The sequence below is a fragment of the Artibeus jamaicensis genome, unplaced genomic scaffold, assembly GCF_021234435.1.
Source record: "Artibeus jamaicensis isolate MK-2021 breed Jamaican fruit bat unplaced genomic scaffold, CSHL_Jam_final contig_3126, whole genome shotgun sequence".
Lineage (NCBI taxonomy): Eukaryota > Metazoa > Chordata > Mammalia > Chiroptera > Phyllostomidae > Artibeus > Artibeus jamaicensis.
Window position 1 is genome coordinate 19409133 of NW_026521723.1, and position 22946 is coordinate 19432078.

Below are 22946 nucleotides of genomic sequence, written 5' to 3' on the forward strand. Positions count from 1 at the left end.
AGTCATTAGTGTTTATTGCAGGTCTGCTAGGTCCAAGGCACTCACCCATGGACTAACATACCACAGCCGGGTACAAAGAATTAGAGCCACTCCAAACCAAAGTGTAAGAACACTTTGAAAAAGGACAGAGTGGTCAAAATGATGAGGTAAGCAGAACACACACAACAACATACATTAAAAGGTGATCTTGACACTCCTTGGGACAATACTGCCTTAGGAAATTGTGTTCAATTCACACCCATGGATGGCACCGCTTTCTAAGGCAAAATTCATTCCAAAGCCTTTCATTCAGTGTCAATACCTTCCACACTTATTTAAATGGAAACGTGCTTTTGAGTGTAGCCATTATTCTACTAAATTCAAAATCAATTCTTTGCATATTTTCAAAAACTTGTTATTTGTTGGATCATACACAATTTTAGCGCCATAGAAGGGGAAACATGTTTGGGCTGAGAGGGTCTACATACCAGAATATGTAGCCTGAAAGAGACTTATACCTGATTTAGCCACTTTAAGGGTGTGTCTGATGCAGAAGGCTCAAAAAGAATGGTCCAACACAACAAAATGCTGGCCTCACTGGCTGCTGTGACTAGTTCCAGTTCCTGGCACAGATCACCACCACCATGACTGTGGCTTTCTCCAACATAAAAGCAGCAGGATTCTTCCCCATCTTTGGACAGACAGTATCTTAATGGTTGTGACCTTAGGCAAAGTCTTCCCAAGTCTTGATTTTGTCATCTATAACAAAGTGACAATTATCCACCTCAAAGAGCAGTTAGAATAAATGAAAACAAGTGAAGCCCTTAGCCAAACACTTGGAACACAACAGAGGCTCAAATAAAGACAAGTTATCTTTGACCTTTAAGAGAACACATTGAAACTTGCCTGCCCGTATTTGAAAAGGAGATGGAAGGTCACCTACCCTTGGTACTTTCTCCTTCCCCCAAACTTCCAGATACGTTTATGTCCAGTAACAATTTGATGTTTTTAAAATTAGCATTTTTGTTTCACTTTATTGCACATTACAGATACACATTATGTATCACTTTCGATAGGAAAAAGGTAGCCCCAAATATTTCCTACCTGGTAGATACTGACTCTGCTTACTTCACAATAGAATAAAATGGCTTTATTAATTCCAGGTGGAAAACAATTCAGATTTGAGAGTGCCACGTGCAGGTACACCTATCTCTGCAAGTGAGCAAATTTTGGAATGTAGGAGGTAGCATGTAGCTTATAAACAGGAAAAACAAACAGTGCCCCTATCTAGAAGTGGATTCCTTTTCTTCACTGGATATCATCTTAAGACACCACAATTTTCTAATACAAGGTGGGGCAAAAATAGGTTTACAGTTGTTCATATGGAAAATCATACAATACATAATAGTTTTGTTTACTGACAACTATAAATCTACTTTTGCCTCACCCTGTATGAAAAGCCCCAAGCTCTATAATAGCTACAATCTACCTATTGATATAAAAATGTTCACAAAACTAATCAGCAAGAAAAATCCTTCAACCCAAGGTAAACCCTTTCATAATGCACCCCCAGATTGTGGAATTAAATAACTAAACTTTATTTAGCACTAGGGAAGTAGATTTCAAAGTTGCCGGTGAGTAGCCATGTATTGATACAACAGAGGATTTAGACAACAAATCCATTTATAAAATATACTGCTAATTTTTTAAGGCAAAACCAGCAACAACCTGGAATAACTCAGACTTATTGTTGGATAACCATTGATGTTTGTATCTGTAACAATAATGATGAAAACAACCCAGAGCCCGTTCAGTTTCATCAGGCAGGTAGAAGAAACAAACCCAGGGCACTACAGTTTTCAAAAGCAATACCTCTGATAAAGGTAGTTTTAAAGGGTCCTAATTACTTAGTGACCAGAACATGAATTAATGTGTTTCATGGAAAACTGTCTCCTAAATCTCACCATTCTTCATATCTATCATTTTTACCTTTGCCAGCATTTCCCAGTATAATCATATTTCCCTACGGTTCCTTCAGATACAAGGTGCCATTACTTCCAAATCCTCTCAATGCTTTTTTCCCCACCAAAGTTCTCACTAAAAAGAATATACATTGAAAGGTTGAGGAGAATAAAAAGAAGAAGCTATCAAGTCACTTTTCCCCTCATCAGTATATAAAACTGTAGGAGTTTTCCTGTGTTGAAATGAACATGCTTTTGTAATGAGGAACATCCTAGTGATAGGGTATAATCAACAAACTGAAATTAACAGAATCTGTCAGGCAGAGAACTAAAAACAGGATTTACAGGTACCTCCTGAAATGTCATTTCTATTACCAAGAAAGGTTGCTTTCTCAGTTCCAACTGTTATGCTGGAATTTAACATTTAGTCAATTTCAATTTTTTTTTATATTTAAAAAATACCATTTTAATTCTAAAAGAATTTTAGCTCATCGCTCAGGAACTTCTAAGACAGGAGGAAGATAAATTCCTGTTTTAAACAGAAAATAGACTACATCAGTTGAGTGTACTTTGTTTTAATTCATTCATTAAGACACCTGCAATTGCTAGCAAAAATTTCCAACATATGCTATTCTAATGTGGAGAAACAACTGTGTGCTTTATATTTTTTCCATTCAAATTGGTTTATCAACATGAACTGAAAAAATTTTAAATTATCCAAAAGAAGGTACATAATTTAAAACATTCTAGAGAAATGACATGTTATCAGTAATTTACAATTTTAAAAAACTCAGCCACAAAAAAAGTCAAAGCTAAAAACAAGATTTTTACTATGAATCAGTGCTTCTATTACCCTTCTGAAAGAAGTTATATTTTAATGTGATGTAAAGGCAACATTGAAAGTTTTTCTTTAAATTAACCACCTAACTTGTCCCTAAAATTACAAAGAATCAAAGTCTTTTACAGGTCAAGTGCAGTAAACTAAAATGTTCTTTCAGCACAAAGCAGCACTAGAAAAAGTAACAGTTATGCATGAGAGTTGACTAGTTTGCAGTGGCTGCTCCACCAACGACAGACGGTATCCATCCAGAGCAGACACAACTACAGGTTAGAGGTGAAGACTGCATCACAGGCTTGGTGAAATGTCCTTTATCTTTTTACTTTAAATGAAGTGGATTTTTTAAAAGTTTAAATTAGGTCACATAAGTCGACTTCTTAATTGACAACATGTTGAGGTATGAAAGCTCTGAACATCCCTAACATTCAGAGGGATTTACCAGAGATGCAGAATAGCTTGTCAGGGGAACTCCCAAAGAGCTAAACTTTGGGGTTACAATGAATTCTAGAAGAGGACAAGATTAAAGAGGATTAAAAGGGTATTCTCTATAACAGAAGTGAGCAACTCTTCCTTCAGAATTCATTTTGAATAGCACATCAACAAATATAAATCTTCTCTGATAGTGTGTCCCAATATTGAGTCAAGATGACCAACTAGCACCAAGAAGTCGTATGTTCAGCTGCAGTTCTCTTGGCAATTACACTTATTTTTTTGTTCCAGTCCAAGCACAAATGTAGATCACTGAAGACAGCACTGGAAGTGCTGTTTGCAGGTACAGATTGCAGTCATCATTAAATGAGCCAGGAGGAGAAACTGTTTTTATTTCATGACAAGGGGGGAAGGTAACCACTGGGCAGTACTAACTAGTAGGAGATAAAATTACAGGACTAGGGAAAAATAAGGTTGTAAAAAAAAAAAATCACTGCCCCTTATTTGGGTTAAACAGGTCATATTGAGAAGATAGTTACTTGTTTAAGGATGCTACATTAATGGGATCATATCTGCAGCATGAATACATTAGAATCATGCTGAACCAAATTAAAAAATTTTCCTAAGTAACCTTTAAAAGTATGTGTTGTCTGCCAGTCACAGAGGGGGAAAGCACCTAAGGTGAACTCCAATTTAATGAGGACCTTACCAGGACCACGAAGCCTGAAACATTTGTTTAAATGCAGAAACACAGCCTCTAGTCACACTGGTTAAGTTTGGGAAAACTGGTGGGGGTTTTTGTTTATTTTTTACTTTTTTATTGAATTATAGAATATGTTTTAGATTACTAAACATTCTAAGTCAATCTCCAACCGGTATTAGAATTGAACCACTTCCAAATCCTAAGACAGGTAAGACCAAAGAGAAGCAATAGCCACACAAATTACTATGTGCCCCTCTCTCTTCTGCTCTACGGAAATCTTCAAACCAGTATCACATCTGAGAATCAAGTGTTAATGCTTCAGCATTCCTGACAACTAGAAAGCACATTCACTGAAGGCTGAAGGTGAGAGAGCAGATGGTTTAACTTTAACATCTGTGAAGAACGGTGCCACTGGAGGAAAGGAAACCATCCAATCTCAGTAAGTATTAATGCAAATCTGTCTAGAAAAAGCCACCAGGTAATCCAAGGGTTCACTGTGGAAGAACTCATGAAAAGTACTCTGATGTATACACAATAGGTCTAAACATCTCCCTTGTTTGCAAGTAGTTGTGTGAAATTCGAGATAAAGTTATAGTCTCATCTTTTTAATGTCAGTATTTTTTCCCACTTAAAAGGGAATGAGGAAGAGCCCTCTTTTCCCCCAACAACAACAAAAAAAGAGAGCCACATTAACATGTGCATATTCTCATGACTCTTATAATAATATATAAGTGCGGATCTCCAAAGCCTAGGGATTTTCCTTAAGAGAGTGGGCCATTCTGGTTACCCTTTTCTTAGAAGGGTATTCCACCACAGAGAGCCAGAGGTTTTCCAGATGTGTGTAAGAGAGCAGGTGCGCAAGACAAGCAGATGAGCGCAAACAGTATTATGGAAAACATTTGAGAAGTTAGCTCCATGAGGACTGTGGGCTCCACAAGAGGACTTGACTGGGTAGCCTGGTCTGACACAGGAACATAAAACCAGTGTATTGCTTCAAAGCTGGAAACCTTCCATAGGAGCCTCACACTGCTGGAAGATGTACTGCTGCTGGCTAAGGTCAACCTGGGGTGCAATGCTGCTGTCCTCATCCTCGGTACCGAAGTAATGCTCAATAAGGTCAAAGGCCTTCTGGTAGATCTCTTGGTTTTCATGACTCTGTAAGAACTCAATTTTATCCAGACCTAGAAGAAAGAATAATAGAAAATCGATTGTTTATCTATAGGAAATTCCAATGTAGCAATGTTTCCCAATATATCTCCTTCCCTGAGGTAAAGGAAGACTCTTCGCTACTTATATCTTGTATTTAGAAATAGCACAGACAGTATTGCTTGGAATTATATCTTGAGTTCTAGTATTACAAACCAACATCTTAAACCCATATGCAAGCAGAGGCCTATCCCCAAAAGCAGCAATGTCCACGGTCACCATCTCATCCAGTGCCTAAGGCCAGTAGCAGCAGAGTTCCTACTGGACTGTACCTATGGCCTAGTTAGTCCTTGGTTCTAGTTCTGTCTACTCAGACTCTGACCTATCCAGTATCATTTCAACAAATGTGTAATGTCCTTAAATCAGTCAGAATGAGTTCCTATTGTTTAAACTCACAGGTCCAACTAGAACAATTAGCCAACACATTCCCTTTATTAAATTCAAGTCCTTCTGAACTAGGCTTTATTTTACTTGCAGGTACGAGCAGTCCAACAGCTAGAGCAATACCAGAAATAAATAGTAACATTGCTCAAAGGGGGAAAAATACACACTTTTTATACAAGGAAAGACCCCAAAAATGAAATTTATAAAAAAATGTGTATTCTCAGAGATGAGGACTGTGTGTGGGGGGGGGGGAATGTGAGGGAGGGGGGAGACCGGGCGGGGGGTGGGGGTGGGGTGAGATGGGAGAAATAGATAAAAAAAAATGTACTTGAAAAGTAACTAAATAAAATTTAATATTAAAAAATAATAATAAAGTACAATAGTACTTTTTATTTTTAAAAATATGTCAAACAGTATAGAAGTTAATAAAATAAAAACCTGAGTTTCATCCATCATCCATTAGCGTTATCCAGTACTAATAGTTTTTCTTAAATAAAAATGAGATTAATCTACAAAAAAAAAAGTGTATTCTTGCATGTTTAAACTTCAGTCACCTTTAAAGTACTCTCCATTTAATGTAATACACTATTAAGACTTTTTTCCATTGCACAAAACAGTTTTTGAACTTGTTGATTTTAATGTCTTATAGTGCTTCTGCTGTTTTTGTTTTACCTCTGCCAAACAGCAAAACGTTTCCCTTTGAGAAGTTTTTTCATCCAGGGTAACAAAAAAAAAAAAGAAAGTCACTCGGGGCGAGACTGGGTGAATAGGAAGAGTGGGGCATGGGAGTTATGCCATTTTGGGTTAAAAAGTGTTGAACTCTCAGTGTGGTGTAGGCAGGTACACTCGTAAATCATTCATCTTGCAACAGGCAAGTGTGCTGAAAGACTCTTAGAAACAAAATTCACTTAAGTCAAACATGACCTTTCACACCTGCTGTTACACCAATTTGGACAGATGGGTTCTTAGAACACCCACCTAGCAGAGGAAACATGTACTACAAGGGTCTTGCCCTCCAGAAGATAATTCCAATTTGGGGGGGTTCCCCCTCATATATATCCATATTAAAATATATATAAATCAAAAAAGTAACAAAAGTTATTTCTGTAGAGAAAGATCTCTGAATACAGTACATTATTATGCCCTGGCTGGTGTAGCTCAGTGGATTGAGTGCGGGCCTGTGAATGACACGATCACGGTTCGATTCCCAGTCAGGGCACATGCCTGGGTTGCAGGCCAGTTCCTGGCAGGGGACGCACAAGAGGCAACAATACACTGATATTTCTCTCCCACTCTCCTTCCCTTCCCCTCTAAAGATAAATAAAATCTTTTTAAAAAATCACTTTGGAAAATAATTCTGCATTTTGATCATTCTGAAAAATGAACGTATGCCCCCATGATCCCTAATTCCAATCTCAAGAACAGAGCAACCCCAGAACAGTGGTTTTTAACCCTGCGTTAAATGCATAGTTTAATGCCGTTTTTAACTATGCATTAAAATCACTTAAAGAACATAAAAGGTTAAAGTATTAATGATTAAGAATACAGTTAAGAGTGGTATTAGAAGAATGAGGAAACCAAGTTAACTTTTAAAGATGAAACTCTTAAAAATCTTTTTTAAAAACTGATTTGAGAGAGAGAGAAAGGGAGGGGGAAGGAGGGAGGGGGGAGGGAAGAGGGAGGCTGAGAAGTAGAGGGAGAGAAAGGGAGAGACATCAGCTTGCTATTCCCCTTACTTATACATTCGCTGGTTGATTCTTGTATGTGCCCTTATCAGGGATTGAACATGCAACCATGGTGTATCAGGATGATACTCTAATTGACTGAGTTACCCAGCCAGGGCTTATTCATTAGAAACCTTTAAAGCCAGGGACTCTTTAGGAACACAGGAACTGCTGGGTGCAATGCATAATCAGAGCTCCCAATCTGCCAAGAGAAAAGCAGTCAGGAATCATCTACAATAGATGTGGATGTTGCTGAGGCTCAGAGGGACTAGTATGGATCAAGAGTACTGGCAAGGAAGAGCAGTCAGGCAACTGGGAAGACCTGAAGAGGCCAGTTCTCGTTTCTCTTCACATTTATGACACATATTCTTTTCCAGGTCTGCATACTAAATATTATTCATAAGAAAACAACTTTTTGTATGTGTTCTCTAATGACAGATATGGACAAGCTAGAAAAGCACAGAGAAAAAAAATAATTTTATTAAGAGAAAATAATAAAATTAAAAAAGAGAAAATAATAATTAAAAAAATAATTATACTCTTATCTTACCATAAGCTTCTTCAATCAAAGCACAGTAAGGGTTAATGCCAGTGCCATTTCTTTTGGCTTCTTGTTCTCCAAGCCTCAGGATATTTTCCAAGCCATTTAGTGCAACCTGTACAATCTTAGAGTCCATGACGGTGAGGAGATCACAGAGCGGTTTGATACAACCCAGTTCTACGAGGTACCTAAGTTAATAAAAAGAATAATTTACTCAAACAAAGCTTTGAATTCAATAAAACTTACCAGGCTGGTGGAAGGGTCACTAGCAACTTGAGTAGAGAGATAAAAATAGGCACCCACTCAATCACACAAGATATCTTATCATACGAAAGAAAAAAAATCTACAAATAAGTGAAACAAAACCAGTTCTCAAGCAGGCAGTTCCATTCCTTTTTCCTTCCACAATTACTGGACTCTTTTTTGAATACAAGCAACTCATAAAATACAGTATCATCTTTGTTTCTATAGCTAACCACACACTTGGTGTGAAAGCTACCACATCAGGCCATTCTACTTCCTACGCAGAACTCTAAAGAAATCAACTCAGTGTTAAAAAGAGCAAATGATCTAAACATCCACCTCACCAAAGACACACTAATGGGAAATAAGCATATGAACAGATGTTCAGCATCGTATTACATACGTCATTAAGGGACTACAAATTAAAACAACAATGATACCACATACCTATTAAAATGGCTAAAACCCCAAACACTAACAATATCAAATCCTGGCAAAGATGTGGAACAGAAACTGATGTTTTGTTGGTGAGAATGCAAATTAGGATAAACCAATTTTGGAAGACAGCTTGGCAGCTTTTTACAAAGATTTTTATATGATCCAGGAATCATACTCCTTGGTATTTGCCCAACTGAGATAAAACTTACATCCACACAAAAACCTATACACCAATATTTACATCAGCTTTATTCACAACTGCCAAAGCCTGAAAGCAACCAAGATTTTCTTCAATAGGTGAATGAATAAATAGATGGTAAATGGTAGTCCATTCAGACAATGGAGTATTATTCAGCAATAAAAAGAAATGAGCACTCAAGCTATGAAAAAACATGAAGTAACATTAAGTGCATATTCCTAAGTGAAAGAAGCCAATCTAAGAAGACTCTATACTATATTATTCCAAATAGATGACATTCTAGAAAAAACAAATTTTTTTGTGAAGACAACAGAAATAGTGGTTGTCATAGATTTGTGGGTGGAGGTAAGGGAGCAGGTGACCCGGTAAAGCAGAGGGCACTGTCAGGACGGTGGAACTAGTCTATACTCCAGTGGTGGAAAAATCCTGCATTCATCAAACCTGTGGAGTTGGACAACACAAAGAATGATCCTTAATATAAACTATGAACTTTAGTTAATAATGCATCAATATTGGTTCACTAGCTCGTTACATTGGTTCATTACTATTTAAAAATGTAACCAGACTATGTGAGATGTTAACAATACAGGAAATTGTGCAGCTGAGGGGTGTATACAGGAGCTCTGTACTATAGTCTCTCAATTTTTCTATAAATCTCAAAAAGGTTGCAAAAAAAAGTAGTTTTTTAAAAAGTAGTTTTATGACTTATTTAGCATTATTATTTACTCAGTAGTAAATTTAATAGTATTGTCCCTAATTTTATTTAAATAGTTCCTAACAATTAAGACTACAAGTTCAACACAGCAGCAGGTCAGTTATGCAGCCTTAAAGTCACCGCTGATCATTTCCCCTTCCTTTAATTCCACAGCTTTTAGTCAACCCTTCCTTTAACATACCTATATAATTCTCACTATTTTTCTTTAAAAAACAAAACAAAAACAAAAAACAAGCCTCTTTATAATTGTCAGTATGTTAGCTGTTGCAAATTTGGAAAATACCAAAAACCATTCAGGAAAATAAAAAGTACCCAGAGATAACCCCCACTACTACATTCCAGCTGTGCTACTTACAAGCTGGACGACTTTGGGCAAATTATTTGATCTCTCTGTGCCTCAGTTTCCTCAACTGGAAATGTCTGGAAACCAGAGATTTATAAATGTCTGTCACAAAATCCCAGTAAAATTTTAGAATAACGGATTAAAGATGAATTACACGTCTGCACTTAAACTTCACTGGACTATATAGGCAAGTCTACTGAACACCAATTGGTATTTCAGAGACTTATTCATAATCTCCAAATTGTCCTCAAACTCAATCCTGGCCTGCACTTCTTTTTCTCTTCTAAGTGTTTGATCCTGCAAATTTCAGAATATAAACAGATAACCCAATTATCCTAATATTTCCTGAATGAAGAAAATCAAATTTCTTCCCAATGAAAATCTCTTCTTCCCAATGAAAATCCTGACAGACCTCTGATCCTTGTATTTACTGACTTTAAGAAGTTCATTTAGTTTTGTAACATGGGTGTTTTATTATGAAAACCAGTGTACTAAAAACCTGACTGAGGATTAAAAACAAATTTTAAGGATGCTAGAAGCTTCTAGAACTTGTATATAATTTGTTAAATGAATAATTTAAAAACGAACTATAATACTATAGACTAAAATGCTCTTATTAAAAATTCTACTCTTGCCCTGGCTGGTGTAGCTCAGTGGATTAAGCACAGGTCTGCGAACCAGAAGATCGCAGTTCGATTCCCAGTCAGGGCACATGCCTGGGTTGCATGCTGGTTCCCTGCAGGCCAGTTCCCAGCAGGGGACGCACAAAAGGCAACCATACATTGATGTTTCTCTCCCTCTCTCCTTCCCCTCTAAAGATAAATAAAATCTTAAAAAAAAAAAATTCTACTCTTGGGGGGGGGGTGGGCTGGGATGGGAGTAAAAAACAGAAAACTGTACTTGAATAATAATTAAATAAATTAAAAAAAAAAACTCTACCCGCCCTGGCTGGTGTAGCTCAGTGGATTGAGTGCAGGCCTGCGAACCACACGATCGTGGTTTGATTCCCAGTCAGGGCACATGCCTGGGTTGCAGGCCAGTTCCCAGCAGGGGACACACGAGAGGCAACCATACACTGATATTTCTCTCCCTCTCTCCTTCCCTGCCCCTCTAAAGATAAATAAAACCTTTAAAAAAAATAAAAATAAAAATAAACTCTACCCAAAAATATGCTAAGCAAATCCAGAGTTCTGAAGATATGAGATTTTATTTGCAAAATATATTATCAGTGATTTGTATTCTGACATTATTCTTTGTATTTGAACCCATTAATGAGCTCTGGGTTCGGAAGTCTAGCCATTTAAAATATTTTAATGTAGGTTACCAGATGTGAGCATTAGAGCAGATGACAACCTACTTTCTAAGGACATTAAGGACTAAAAGCTCTGCTTTCAGACCAGTGGTGGCATCAATCAGTCTATACTTTGCATGACTTACAAGATCAGAAGGAATTTCAGGTGTTATTTTCTGATAAAAGCTGTGGAGATTTAAAGACCAACTCTAGTGATATTTCACTATTTATGCAAATTTCTCTAAGGACAGCAATCTACACCTAAAAGCAGAACACGTATGAAGGCATCTGGGCTGTGTAGGAGTTGGAAACCAGTATTATTTTGAGAAAACCCTCAGAAGTTTGAAGTCTTGAAAAAATGACTGAAAAACAAGCACAATTCTATAGTTAAAGTCTGAGAGTAGCTCCTATGCATGGGTATTTGGAACAAGTGGTAAAGTGAGCATCATTGGTTATCGATGCTAGCCAACTTTTGTGACAGAAAACTATCATTAAGAAATCTTCTGGGTTAGAAATTCAGTTCACAAGAATACATTATCTGAAAAAATGTTATATTTGTCATATTATGTTGGAGTCTCCAACCTGAAGGATTTGAGCTAACTGGTTAATTTTACATCTAGGAGTTCCTTTAGGAAGGAGAAATTCATGGGGAAGAAACCCGCATACTCTAGAACAAAGGAAAAGTGAGTTTTGAGAGACAGAATTGGTAAGTCAGGTTTCCTTTTTTTAAAGTAAATTTTTAAAATATTTTATTTATTTTTTGAGAGAGGGGAAGGAAAGGAGAAAGAGGGGGGGAGAAACATCAATGTGTGATTGCCTCTCATGTGTCCCCTACTGGGGACCTGGCCTGCAACGCAGGCATGTGCCCTGACTGGGAATCAAACCAGTGACTCTTTTCTTCACAGCCCCATGCTCAATCCACTGAGCTACACCAGCCAGGGTTTTTTTCTTTTTTTACATTTCTTTAGTTGAGCAACAAACTCAGTATGTCTAAAATCAGCACCCTCAAAAGAGACTTCTGGCCAAGATGGAGGCGTAGATAGATACACTGTACTTCCTCCTCACACAACCAAAAGAAGGACAACAAATTGAAAACAAAAAAAACATAACTGACAAAATCAAACTGTATGGAAGTCCAACAACCAAGGAATTGAAGAAACACTGATGCAGACTGGTAGGAGGGGTGGAGATGGGTAGCTGAGCAGAGAGGACTTTTGGCAAGGCAGCAACTGGAAAACCAGGGAGGTGATGTGGTGGCAGGCAGTTCTACATTTGTGTGTGGATAAACTGGGAGGAACAACCTAGAAGCAACACAGACCATGCAATACAGGATTCCAGCATGGGGAAATAAACTTTCAAAACCTCTAAATGAAAAAGCCTGTGAGGGTTGAGGCAGCAACAGGAGAAACTCCCAGCCTCACAGGAGAGCACATTGGAGAGACCCACAGGGTCCTAGAACATACACAAAACCACCCACCCAGGAACCAGCACCAGAAGGGCCCAATTTGCTTGTGGGAAGCAGGGGAAGTGACTGAAAGCCAGCAGAGAGCAGAGCAAGCATCATTGTTCCCTCTCTGACCCATCCCTGACATACAGCTCTACAATGAAGTGAAATAGGTTGTGCCCCTGCCCTGGTAAACACCTAAGGCTCCACTCCTTACTACATAACAGGTGCGGAGAGCCCCCACCCCCCAAAAAAAGGCCCAAATGAAAGAACAGTTCAAAACTCCAGGAAAAAAATACAACTAAGCGACAAAAACATAGCCAACCAATCAAAAGCATAGTTCAAAACACTGGTAATCAGGATGCTCACAGAAATGGTTGAGTGTGGTCACAAAATAGAGGAAAAATGAAGGCTATGAAAAGTGAAATAAGGAAAAATGTACAGAGAACCAACAGTGACAGGAAGAAAACTAGACTTCCAAGAAGTCCAGGAAGCTCAGAGAGTCCCAAAGAAGTTGGACCAAGGAAGCACACACCAAGGCACATCATAATTACACTACCCAAGATTAAAGAGAAGAAGAGAATCTTAAAAGCAGCAAGAGAAAAGGAGACAGTTACCTACAAAGGAGTTCCCATAAGACTGTCAGCTAATTTCTCAAAAAAGACCTTACAGGAAAGAAGGGGCTGGAAAGAAGTATTCCAAGTCATGAAAGAAAAGGACCTATATCCAAGATTACTCTATATAGCGAACTATCATTTAGAATGGAAGAGCAGATAAAGTGCTTCCCAGATAAAGTCAAGTTCGAGGAGTTCATCAACACCCAGCCCTTATTATATGAAATGTTAGAGGGACTTATCTAAGAAAAAGAAGATAAAAAATATGAACAGTGAAATGACAACAAACTCACAACTATCAACGACTGAACCTAAAAAAACAAAAATAAAAACCAACTAAGCAAACAACTAGAACAGAACAGAATCACACAAATGGAGATCACATGGAGGGTTATCAGCAAGGGAGTGGAAGGAGGGAAGAGGGGGAAAAGGTACAGGGAGTAAGTAGCATAAATGGTAGGTACAAAATACACAAGGGGTGGTTAAGAACAGTATAGGAAATGGAAAGGCCAAAGAACTTATATGTACAACCCATGGACATGAAATGAACTAAAGGGGAAGAATTCGGGTGGGAGGCAGTGTGCAAGGCAGACAGGAATAAAGGGGGGAAATGGGACAACTGTTAATAGTATAATCAATAAGATATGTTTAAAAATAAAACCAGCACCTTCAAAAAGGATTTTGCTTCCTGTGTCCTAATATTTATCGACAGCGCCCACATTTTCCCCAGTCATCTCTGACTTTTCCCTTTCCTTTCTTACCCACAGCCTGCCACTCAGTCCTATAGATCCTGCTTTCCCATACTCAGATCCATATCCCATGCAACAGCTACTATCTTAATCCTGCCCATCACTGTTCACTAAACTACTGCAATGGCATCTTAATTGCTCTCTTTTCTCCCCTCAAAAGACTGTCTTCTTTATTTCCCTGAGTCCTCCCAAGACAGACCTTCTAACCTATAGCAAGACTGATCTGCCTCTTCCAATAACATTTACTGTGCATATTCCATCATACTTCTCCTCATGCTATTCTTGCTCCTCTAAAAAATCACCAAATCTCTACGTAAATGTTAAGTCTCACCTCTTTCATGAAACACTTTTAATTCCAGGCAACATTCTTTATCCCTCATTCTTAAGAATAACAGTACATGTGTATTTGATTGTATTTAGCCGAGAATTATGGATATTTTCTAAATTATTCTAACTGATTCTTACATCTAAATTTTGTCTTCTGTAACAAGAATAAGCAGAAGCCACACAGATCTTTATCAGAGACGAAGTTTATATTCTATAATCTGGACTATATCTTTGTAATAATCTTTTAAGAAAACATCTAGTTAAAAGAAACTGCTAGGACACTGACAACTAACTAAATTATTATAAATAGCTATGTCAGATTTTAAAAAGGGGTAGTAACCATCCTATTCTCCTCTAACAGAGCAAAATATCCTTAAATACTTTCTTATGAAAGCTATCACAGTACTTTAAAACAGCTTAAAAATATGCATGTTCAGTTTAACCATTTCAATTAAAACATAGATTCTGTACACAATGTAGAAATGATTAATAATTATAAATCTGCATTTGAACATAAAACTACCAACTGTTCAAATAACTTCTATAGTACTGCACATTACTGCCATCTGGTGGTGGCATACAATCATAGTATGTACATTAAGCCCTCAGCACTGTCAATAGTTCTGCAAACCGACATAATAAAACCTATTTTACCATACTCTCATTAATTTAAACAAGTTTCTATACTACAACAAAACATTATTCAATGACTTGCTATACCCTAGAACCAGAATCCTGGAGGCTGAAGAAGACCTAATCTCATACACAATCATGTGGAAAGTCGTCCATGAATAACCTGTCCACAATGAACTTTACGGAAACAGCTATTGCATGTGTTCAACCATTTTACCTCTTATTTTCCATACCTGATCAATTTCTGATATGTCAGGATTACTTTATCTTTTCATTTTTAAATTCTCAACAGAGCATTAAAAATTGGTATTACTTCAGTGCCTATGTTTAACCCACAAAGCAACAATATACTACATATGAGAAAGGGGCGGATGCGGTAACACTCATTTGAAACCATCTTCTCTCACCTGAATTCCCCATAAAGAAAGTTAAAGTAAGTTAAAAGTCTAGGTCCCATCTTTTTTTCTTTATCACTACTGTTTCTTTCTATCTGAAATAGTTAATGCCCCTAATTTAGCATTTAATTATATAATATTCCTAAGGAATTGATTCCTTTCCATATTAATTTTTTCAATTACAATTTAAATTCGATTTTATTTTGTATCAGTTTCAGGTGTACAGCATAATAGTTAGACAATTATATAATTTACAAAGTGCTCCCCCCAATATTTCCAGTACCTACCTGGCACCATACATAATTATTATACTACTGACTATATTCCTTATGTTGTATTTTACATCTCCATGACTATTTTGTAACTATCAATCTGTACTTCTCAAAGCCTTGATCTTTTTTACCCAACCCCCAATCCCCCTCCCCTCTAGCAACCATCAGTATGATTTCGGTATCCATGAGTCTGTTTCTGTTTTGTTCGTTCGTTTATATTGTCCTTTTGATTCCACATATAAGTAAAATCATATGACATCTGTCTTTCCTTATCTGACTTGTTTCACTTACCATAATACCCTCTAGGTCCATCCATGCTGTCAAAAATGGTAGGATTTAATTTTTTTAATGATAACTATTCATGTTTATGCCCTTTCTAGCCATTAAGATTATAAGCTGCTACCCACGAGGCCATTTAAATCTCAAGCTAATACAGATCTCTCTCTCTTCACTGATACTGCAGTACTTCAGGAGACACTTGCCTCTACAGAATTTGGCACTTTAAGATAAACCTCTCTTCCACGTCTGGTCAATGAAGACATTTAAACTAAAAATGGCAAGAGTTAACTATTCAAACTGAAGAGTCTACAAATAACCTTTCAGACTACTCAAGATGTTTCTGACCAAGCAGCTCCAGAATAGGCTGAAACCAGCCCTATAATTATTTCTACTGCTCCAAACCTCAATTACCTCACTTTTCACATCCCAGAATTTTTTTTCAGCAGGAAGAAATGGGAAAAGTATAAGAAATTAAATCAATATTTCAGTCTAATTATCAAACCAAAAACAATCTTCCAAGAGGCTACAATGAGCATTCTTAACTGGGAGACAAATATAATTTTTCCTTTAATTTATAAGATGCTACCTGGCTAGTACTTACTTGATCTGTTCAGCGGATCCTCCAGAAGTTGCATTTGTGATGGCCCAAGCTGCTTCCTTCCTTGTTCGAAACTCAGCAGTTTGTAATATACTAATGAGAGCTGGGAAAATGTTGGCATCTATCACAGTCTGAAATTAAGAAAAAAATTAAGTGGAAAGGGAAATTGTAAGATTTATAATGTCTAACCACTATGCTGTACACTTGAAATACAAAATACTGAATGTAAACTGTAACTGACAAATTAAAAATATTTATAATATGTTCATGATACCAACTATAACTTTTCAGCTGGTTTCACTAATGACAATCCTCCCCCATTAAAAATAAATTACAAGGAGTTAAGTCCTCATGATCCCTAAACCTTTTGGTGACATTTGGTATAGTAACACCCTCCCTGCAGTCTGTGACCTTATAATCTCCTAGTTTTCCCTTCAAATTTTCTCTTTTATTGTCCTCTCTTGTTCCACCCCCAATAAATTATAAAAGTTCAATTCTCTGCTCCTCTGCTTTTTTCGTTTCTCTTACAGCACACACCCTGACACGTGTGTTGTAGCTCTCTGGTACTCCCTTCTCACTGGACCACAGCCCAGGACGGCCAACAGCTTACTTTAGGCCTGCTGCTTGCCTCAAACACATCATCTGCCCTCTATATCTGGTTTCCTTTCAAATTTCTCTAGTTTACAAAGGCTCTCTTTGTCTGTTTGTATGTATGTATCTATTCTAAATTTGATCAGTCACCATGTCTTTTACATTTTTAATTTAAAATGCCCTGAGCCCACCTTTTCCTTTTTGTTAGCACTGCCATCATCCTGCTCCAAGCCATCAACTCCCACCCAGATCACCAGAACAGCTTTCAGTTGGACAGAGTATTTTAATTCAATCTCTCTCAAACACTAACACTAAAACAGTCTTCCTCAAATTACTTTGTTTCCCCTTAGCATCATCTCCTTTATCAAGAAACCGAGTAGTTCTACATAGGAGACTTGTGATAGCAGGCAATCAACTGCAGCTGACTGGAATCACCTCGTATGCACATCCCCAACGTCAGTCCCTGTCAGCACCGTTAGGGGATGACTAACCCATGTTTTCCTTGTTGAGAACTTTTTCTATTATACCAATGAGGAAAGTAAGCAAAGTTTAGTGGAAAGACACTTCATCTTGGTCCTGTCATTTACTAGAGGTGCTCTTGAGCAAATCGTTTTATTTTTCTGAGCCTCAGTTTCATCTATAAATGAGAACGTTGGATTAGATGACCTCTGATTCCACTCAGCTAAAGTCTCATAAACTGATTTCCAATCTGTTGTTCTAGCCTTTCTCATGGCCCATGCTGACCCACCTGGCCCACTGCTAGTCTTCCACTTGGGTTACTGCTCCACTGATACAAGAATAAAAGGACTGGGCAGATAACCAGTTAGAGAAAAACAGGTCCCCAAAGGTTCACGGAAAATTTGAAGCAATCCAATACACCAGCCCACTAGAAAATAAATATTATCCTTGGCAAGAGTAAAGCTAACCTGTTTAGCATCAAGTCCAACAAAACACTGCAAGGATACAGGACATTATTTTGCTATCCTGGCAAATCATCAAATAATAAAGGCGAAAGGAAATACCAAGGTTTAAGTTTAAGTTCAAAAGTTGTACCTTCTTTAAAATAGGATTTTTTTAAAAAGTAGACTGACCAAATAAGACCACAACCTTGGAAGTTAGTGGTGTCCAAGGCAATAATGAAAAAAATTTTTTTGAGGCTGACAAAAAAAATATCTTACTTATCAATAAAAATTAAAGACAGATGCTATAAAATTACCTGGATTTGGGCCCTATTTCCTGCTGTGATATTAGATATTGTCCAACATGCTTCCTTTTTGATAGATTCCTTTGGGCTACTCAGCAAATGCAGTAAACTCTGCAGAGCTGAGCAATTCAAAATTACCTAAGAGGAAAAGTTTGAGTATTTTACTTATTGTAATGATTCAAACAAAAATAAGCCAAGTTTAACTAAATAACTCTAGGTTAAGAAAAATAAAAGCAAAGAATATTTCCCCCTGAAATGTTACAAATAACTTTATATACGTAAAAAATTCACTACTAGAGAGAAATCAGTTTCTAACATTATCAAAGCAGTTTCATTGTACACATTCTCAACTACTAAGACTGCATTTAGTGAGACACACTTTATTATTCACCTTCCTATTCCCAAAGCACATTAAAATGCCTTAGGATGGGTAATATATCAAGATGCCAGAAACTGAAAAGTGGTCTCAGATTTTTTAATCCTTTGGTAACCCTATCCTTGGCAGTCAATGAACCAATACAGACTTAATGAAGTACACCAGGTGTTTTATAACATACAAAGATAAAAAGACTATGTCCCAGATATCAAAAACTTTACTTAGGTGAGGGAGGTAAGATAAATATACATGAAGGAGATCTACTCTACCAAAAACTGAAATCATAAAGTTGTTATCACTAAAATAATAGATGGCAGGCTCAATAATCAATCACTGAATAACAGAATAAATATCTGGTCCAAAAGCAAATTCAGTTATTTATAAGAAAGTATATAATGAAGTTAGTTAATCTTTCTTCCTACAATAACTGGTGTCTTCCTCACTAGATGGTAATAGAATCAAGGGGTTAATTAACTGAAAACATTTAAAAAAATCAATACTTAGCCCAGTAACCAAAATAAATTTACAGCTGGTTTAAAAAGTAAATACAAAAAACAAACCATAAGACAGAAGAAAAAATATCAGTAAATAGCTGGATATGGAAGAGTGAAGGACTTTTCAAGCACAACCCCCCCCCAAAAAAAGGAAAAAGTGCAACAGATAAGTTGTTATCTTAAAATGTAAACTGGTAGGAGCAAATGAAATCTGAATACAAAAGGATCTCACAAGCAATAAAAGAAATGCAAATTAAAAGGAAACCTTTCTTCTGCCTATTCACATAGTTCAAAAAATAAAACTTTAGTTAAACAAATATAACCTTTATAAGTAACAGTATAAAAGATGTCACAGAGTAATTTTTAAAGTGCCAAACCATGGAGTCTGGAAAATAAATACATCAGAAGTCAAAGATAATACTTAGGGAGAAGTACCTTATTTTGTTGTGTATGATGTGCTCCTATGTATAATTTGCACCCATATTTTTGGCCCAAACTTTCAGGAGAAAAATCTCTCATTTTAATTTAATTTTTAAAAATATTTATATTTAGAAACAAAACTGATTATTGTATTCCAGGGTATTATTTTGCATATAGATACCATTACTGCTTTCTGGAGTTGCACTTTTAAAGCATAAGCATAAATGAAAGAGTTAAAAACATTTATATAAGATATGGAATCAGTACTACCCACATATAATGTGCATCCTTATTTTCCTCTACAAAAATTTAGTCAGAAAGGTGGGCATATACATGGCAAAATACGGTAGTTAGGAAAAGGCTTCATAGAGAGTTGGAGGAGAACACTTTTAAAACAGGTGAGATTTCAAAAGAAAAGAAAAGGACACTGCAGATGAAAAGGGTGAAAATGAGAAAATGAGAGAGGCTACCGCAAAATACCAAAATAAAAAAAAAATGGAACCATGAAGCTAAGAAAGAAAGGTTTTCTGTATCCTCTAAATTATTAGTTGGGGCGGGGGGTAAAAAAAAAAAGAATGAGACTAAAATCTTGAAGTACAAATTCCTTAAAGTCTTTTGAGGTTCTTTAGCTCACAGGAATCAAAGAAGCTTGTTTCTAAGAGGAAAATAAATTAATATGAATAAGGTTACTTTAGGAAAGATGAAGCTGTTATTAGGGAGAATAAACTGAGAGGGATAAATGCTTAGGAGAATAAGAGGATAAAGCAGGTGGGTACAGCAACAACTCACCTGAGAAAATACGACATGGATCTGTTAACAACAGAAATCAACAAGACCTGGTGATTTACTATACAAAGTGTGAGAGATAAGGAGACGTCAAATATGACCGCAAAATTACAAGTGTGGACAGAGTTGTATCATTAATTGCAATAGGAAAAATCAAGAGTTGGACATGCTTTGTGGGGGAAGAAGGTAAACTGTGAGAGACAAGTGTGAGACAGGCAAGCACAAATATCTAACAGGCTACTGGAGACATGGGACCAAACTTGAGAGAAGTCAGAACTAGATGTATATATTCAGAACTTCATTCAATAAGTATTTTTGAGTCCCTATACATTGTGTCAGTAACTACTGGATTGTAGAGGCATAAAAAAGAACAAGATTGACAGAGTTCCCCTCAGAAGCTTGTAATCTAGTAATTAAGACAGTTAATACAGTGTAGGATGGTAGGTGCCATGATAGATGAAACAAAGGCGCACCTAACTTAAGAGCATGAGAGCAAACAAGGCTTCCCCCCCAAATCAGTGTTTTGCCATACCAAGACCTGAAGAATGACAAGCCAGCGGCAGAGTGCAAAGACAAGTGACGTTGTGATCAGAGCAGGGATGGGGGCGTTAGTGGTATGTTCCACACAGAGGGAAGAAAGCATATGTTAAAGCTCAGAGCTGAGTGTGGTCATAGATAGTTCAGGGAAAAAAAAAAAAGAGCAAGAGCATAGAGTATGGTATAGGAATGGGAACACAAACATTTTTTTGAATAGCAAATACATGAAAATAGATAAAAAATACAGAAAGTATGAAGGACAATATACTTAAAAGCCTCCCTAGCATTCCTATACTCCAGACACCCAGTTCTCCACAGAAGCAACCAATATTATTAGTTTCCTGTGTATCCTCCAGAGAAATTTTATGCTAACATAATGTACACTGTTTTTTTCTCCTTTCCTTCCTGCCCCTTTTTACACACTATTCTGCACCTTGTTCTCTGTGTACACCTGTGTGTGTTTAATTCAAACCTATATTTATATTTTCTAAAATGTTGACCAACAGATCACTTAGTTACACATGTGTACCAATGAAAATAAAATACAAAGAGAATCCCTGCCATCCTCACAAAAGGAGTGACATTTTATAACATTCTTTAAAAATATGCATTATACAGTCCTTGCGCCTCACCAAAGGTGGCAACACAATAAATACACTTGCTTAGTTCTCCTTACTGTTTGGCAAGGTCCACCGACTGCTTATTATATGCCCTCTCCTTTTTGGACTTCTCCAGCATTTTGTCCATGTTTTCTTGCTTTCCTCTCAACCTCTGGGATGGTACCACTAGACAGGGCACTTCTCATTGCCACAGCTGATCATTTCTCCATAGGAGACCTGGCTCCTGAGGTGATGGCATCATGGTCATGATCATCAGCTGCATTCTCTAGATTCTCCATTATCACTGTTACACTGTCAGGGAGACTTCATTACTGGGCTTTTCTGCCTGGGTGACTGTCCTGTTCTTGGACTTAGCCTGGCCAGCTTTGCCACTGTGGCCAGTGGTATCACTGATCTCTTGGTGAGCCTGAAAGAGATCTACCTGACTGCCCACCTGATTGGTCCTGTTATCTACAAGCTCCACCACCTAACAATCTGGATCTTCTTGTCATCCAGCTGCTGGCTCCAAAGCAGGGCTCTCTGAATACAGTGCAACACTCTTCTCTTCTGGATGCTGTCTGGGTCCCATTTAAATAGCTTATAATACTCATCTAGTTCCATCAGGATTTGCTTCCCCCACTCCTGGAGGCCACCAGATCCCTGGGGCCAGGGCAAGAGGTCTGAGCTGTGTCCAGGGCCGGCAGCTTGGCTAGCAAGTCTCTCCCTAGCCCCAGAGCACCACTATTGCTCCACAACCCCCTCTTGTTTTTCTTTTTAAAAAATATAACCTGGAGAGTTTTCCTTATCAGTGTATGAGTTTCTTCCTTCTGTTGCATAGCATGCCATTATTTAGCAAGTAGATTTTAAATGTTTTAGAAGTCATCTAAGGACAATAGAGGGCCACAAAAAGATTATATGAGGGGGAACAACAAAAAAAAAAAGGGAAAGAAAAGGAATTAACTTCTGGATGGGGAGCCCCTGCTAGTACAGGCTTCCCCTGCTAGGTGAGTGTTCTAGGAAGCCATCTGTATCTGTACCAGCTGGTGTTGTTATTAACAAGGGTTTGGCTTTAGTGAATCTTTGAAGACTCTTTCCACATGTTTGCCCATTTCAAGATAGATGATTTACCACACCATGCTCAGCATTCAGCAGTTTTTAACCAAAAATGGCATGACCCCTGTGTCCCACTCTCCCTAATCACCCAATCTTGCCTTGAGTGACATTTTTTGTTTCCCTGGATGAACAAAATCCTCAAAGGGAAAAATTTTGCTGATGTGAAAGAAAGAGGTGAAACAAAAACCAACAAAAACACTAAGGCATCAAAATCAAAGAGTTCAAAAACTGTTTTTCGAGCAGTAGAAAAAAAGGTCTTGACAGGTGTATTGCATCAAATGGAGAGTACTTTGCAGGTGACTAAAGTTTAAACATATAAGAATAAAGACAATTTTTTATAAATAAATTCCAGGTAAGTAAGATTATACATGATCAAATTTACATTTTACAACCACCCTTCTGGTAACATGGGAATGACACAAGAAATGTAAGCACTACAGAGGGTAAGTAGAGACAGAATACTAGACTTAGAGACTCATGAAAGCAGTGGAAGAGGAGAGAATCAAGCTGATGTCCAGGTT

At 37.3% G+C, this 22946-nt stretch overlaps 1 protein-coding gene and 1 non-coding gene across 2 annotated transcripts in view; both read right to left on the reverse strand.

The window, feature by feature from the left end:
- Nucleotides 1-2499: 2499 nt before the first annotated feature.
- Nucleotides 2500-22946, reverse strand: part of KPNA1 (karyopherin subunit alpha 1) — a 68535-nt gene continuing 48088 nt past the window's right edge. The window contains exons 11-14 of the mRNA XM_053663049.1: nucleotides 18113-18238; nucleotides 16309-16436; nucleotides 7775-7953; nucleotides 2500-5091 (exon numbers count right to left, since the gene is read on the reverse strand). Coding sequence (XP_053519024.1) covers nucleotides 4904-5091; nucleotides 7775-7953; nucleotides 16309-16436; nucleotides 18113-18238 — 621 coding nt within the window. The 3' untranslated portion in view covers nucleotides 2500-4903. The remainder of the gene's footprint in view (nucleotides 5092-7774; nucleotides 7954-16308; nucleotides 16437-18112; nucleotides 18239-22946) is intronic.
- LOC119055579 (small nucleolar RNA SNORA79) lies at nucleotides 9989-10100 on the reverse strand. The gene has a single exon (XR_005083725.2). It is a non-coding gene; the product is annotated as a small nucleolar RNA SNORA79 (small nucleolar RNA).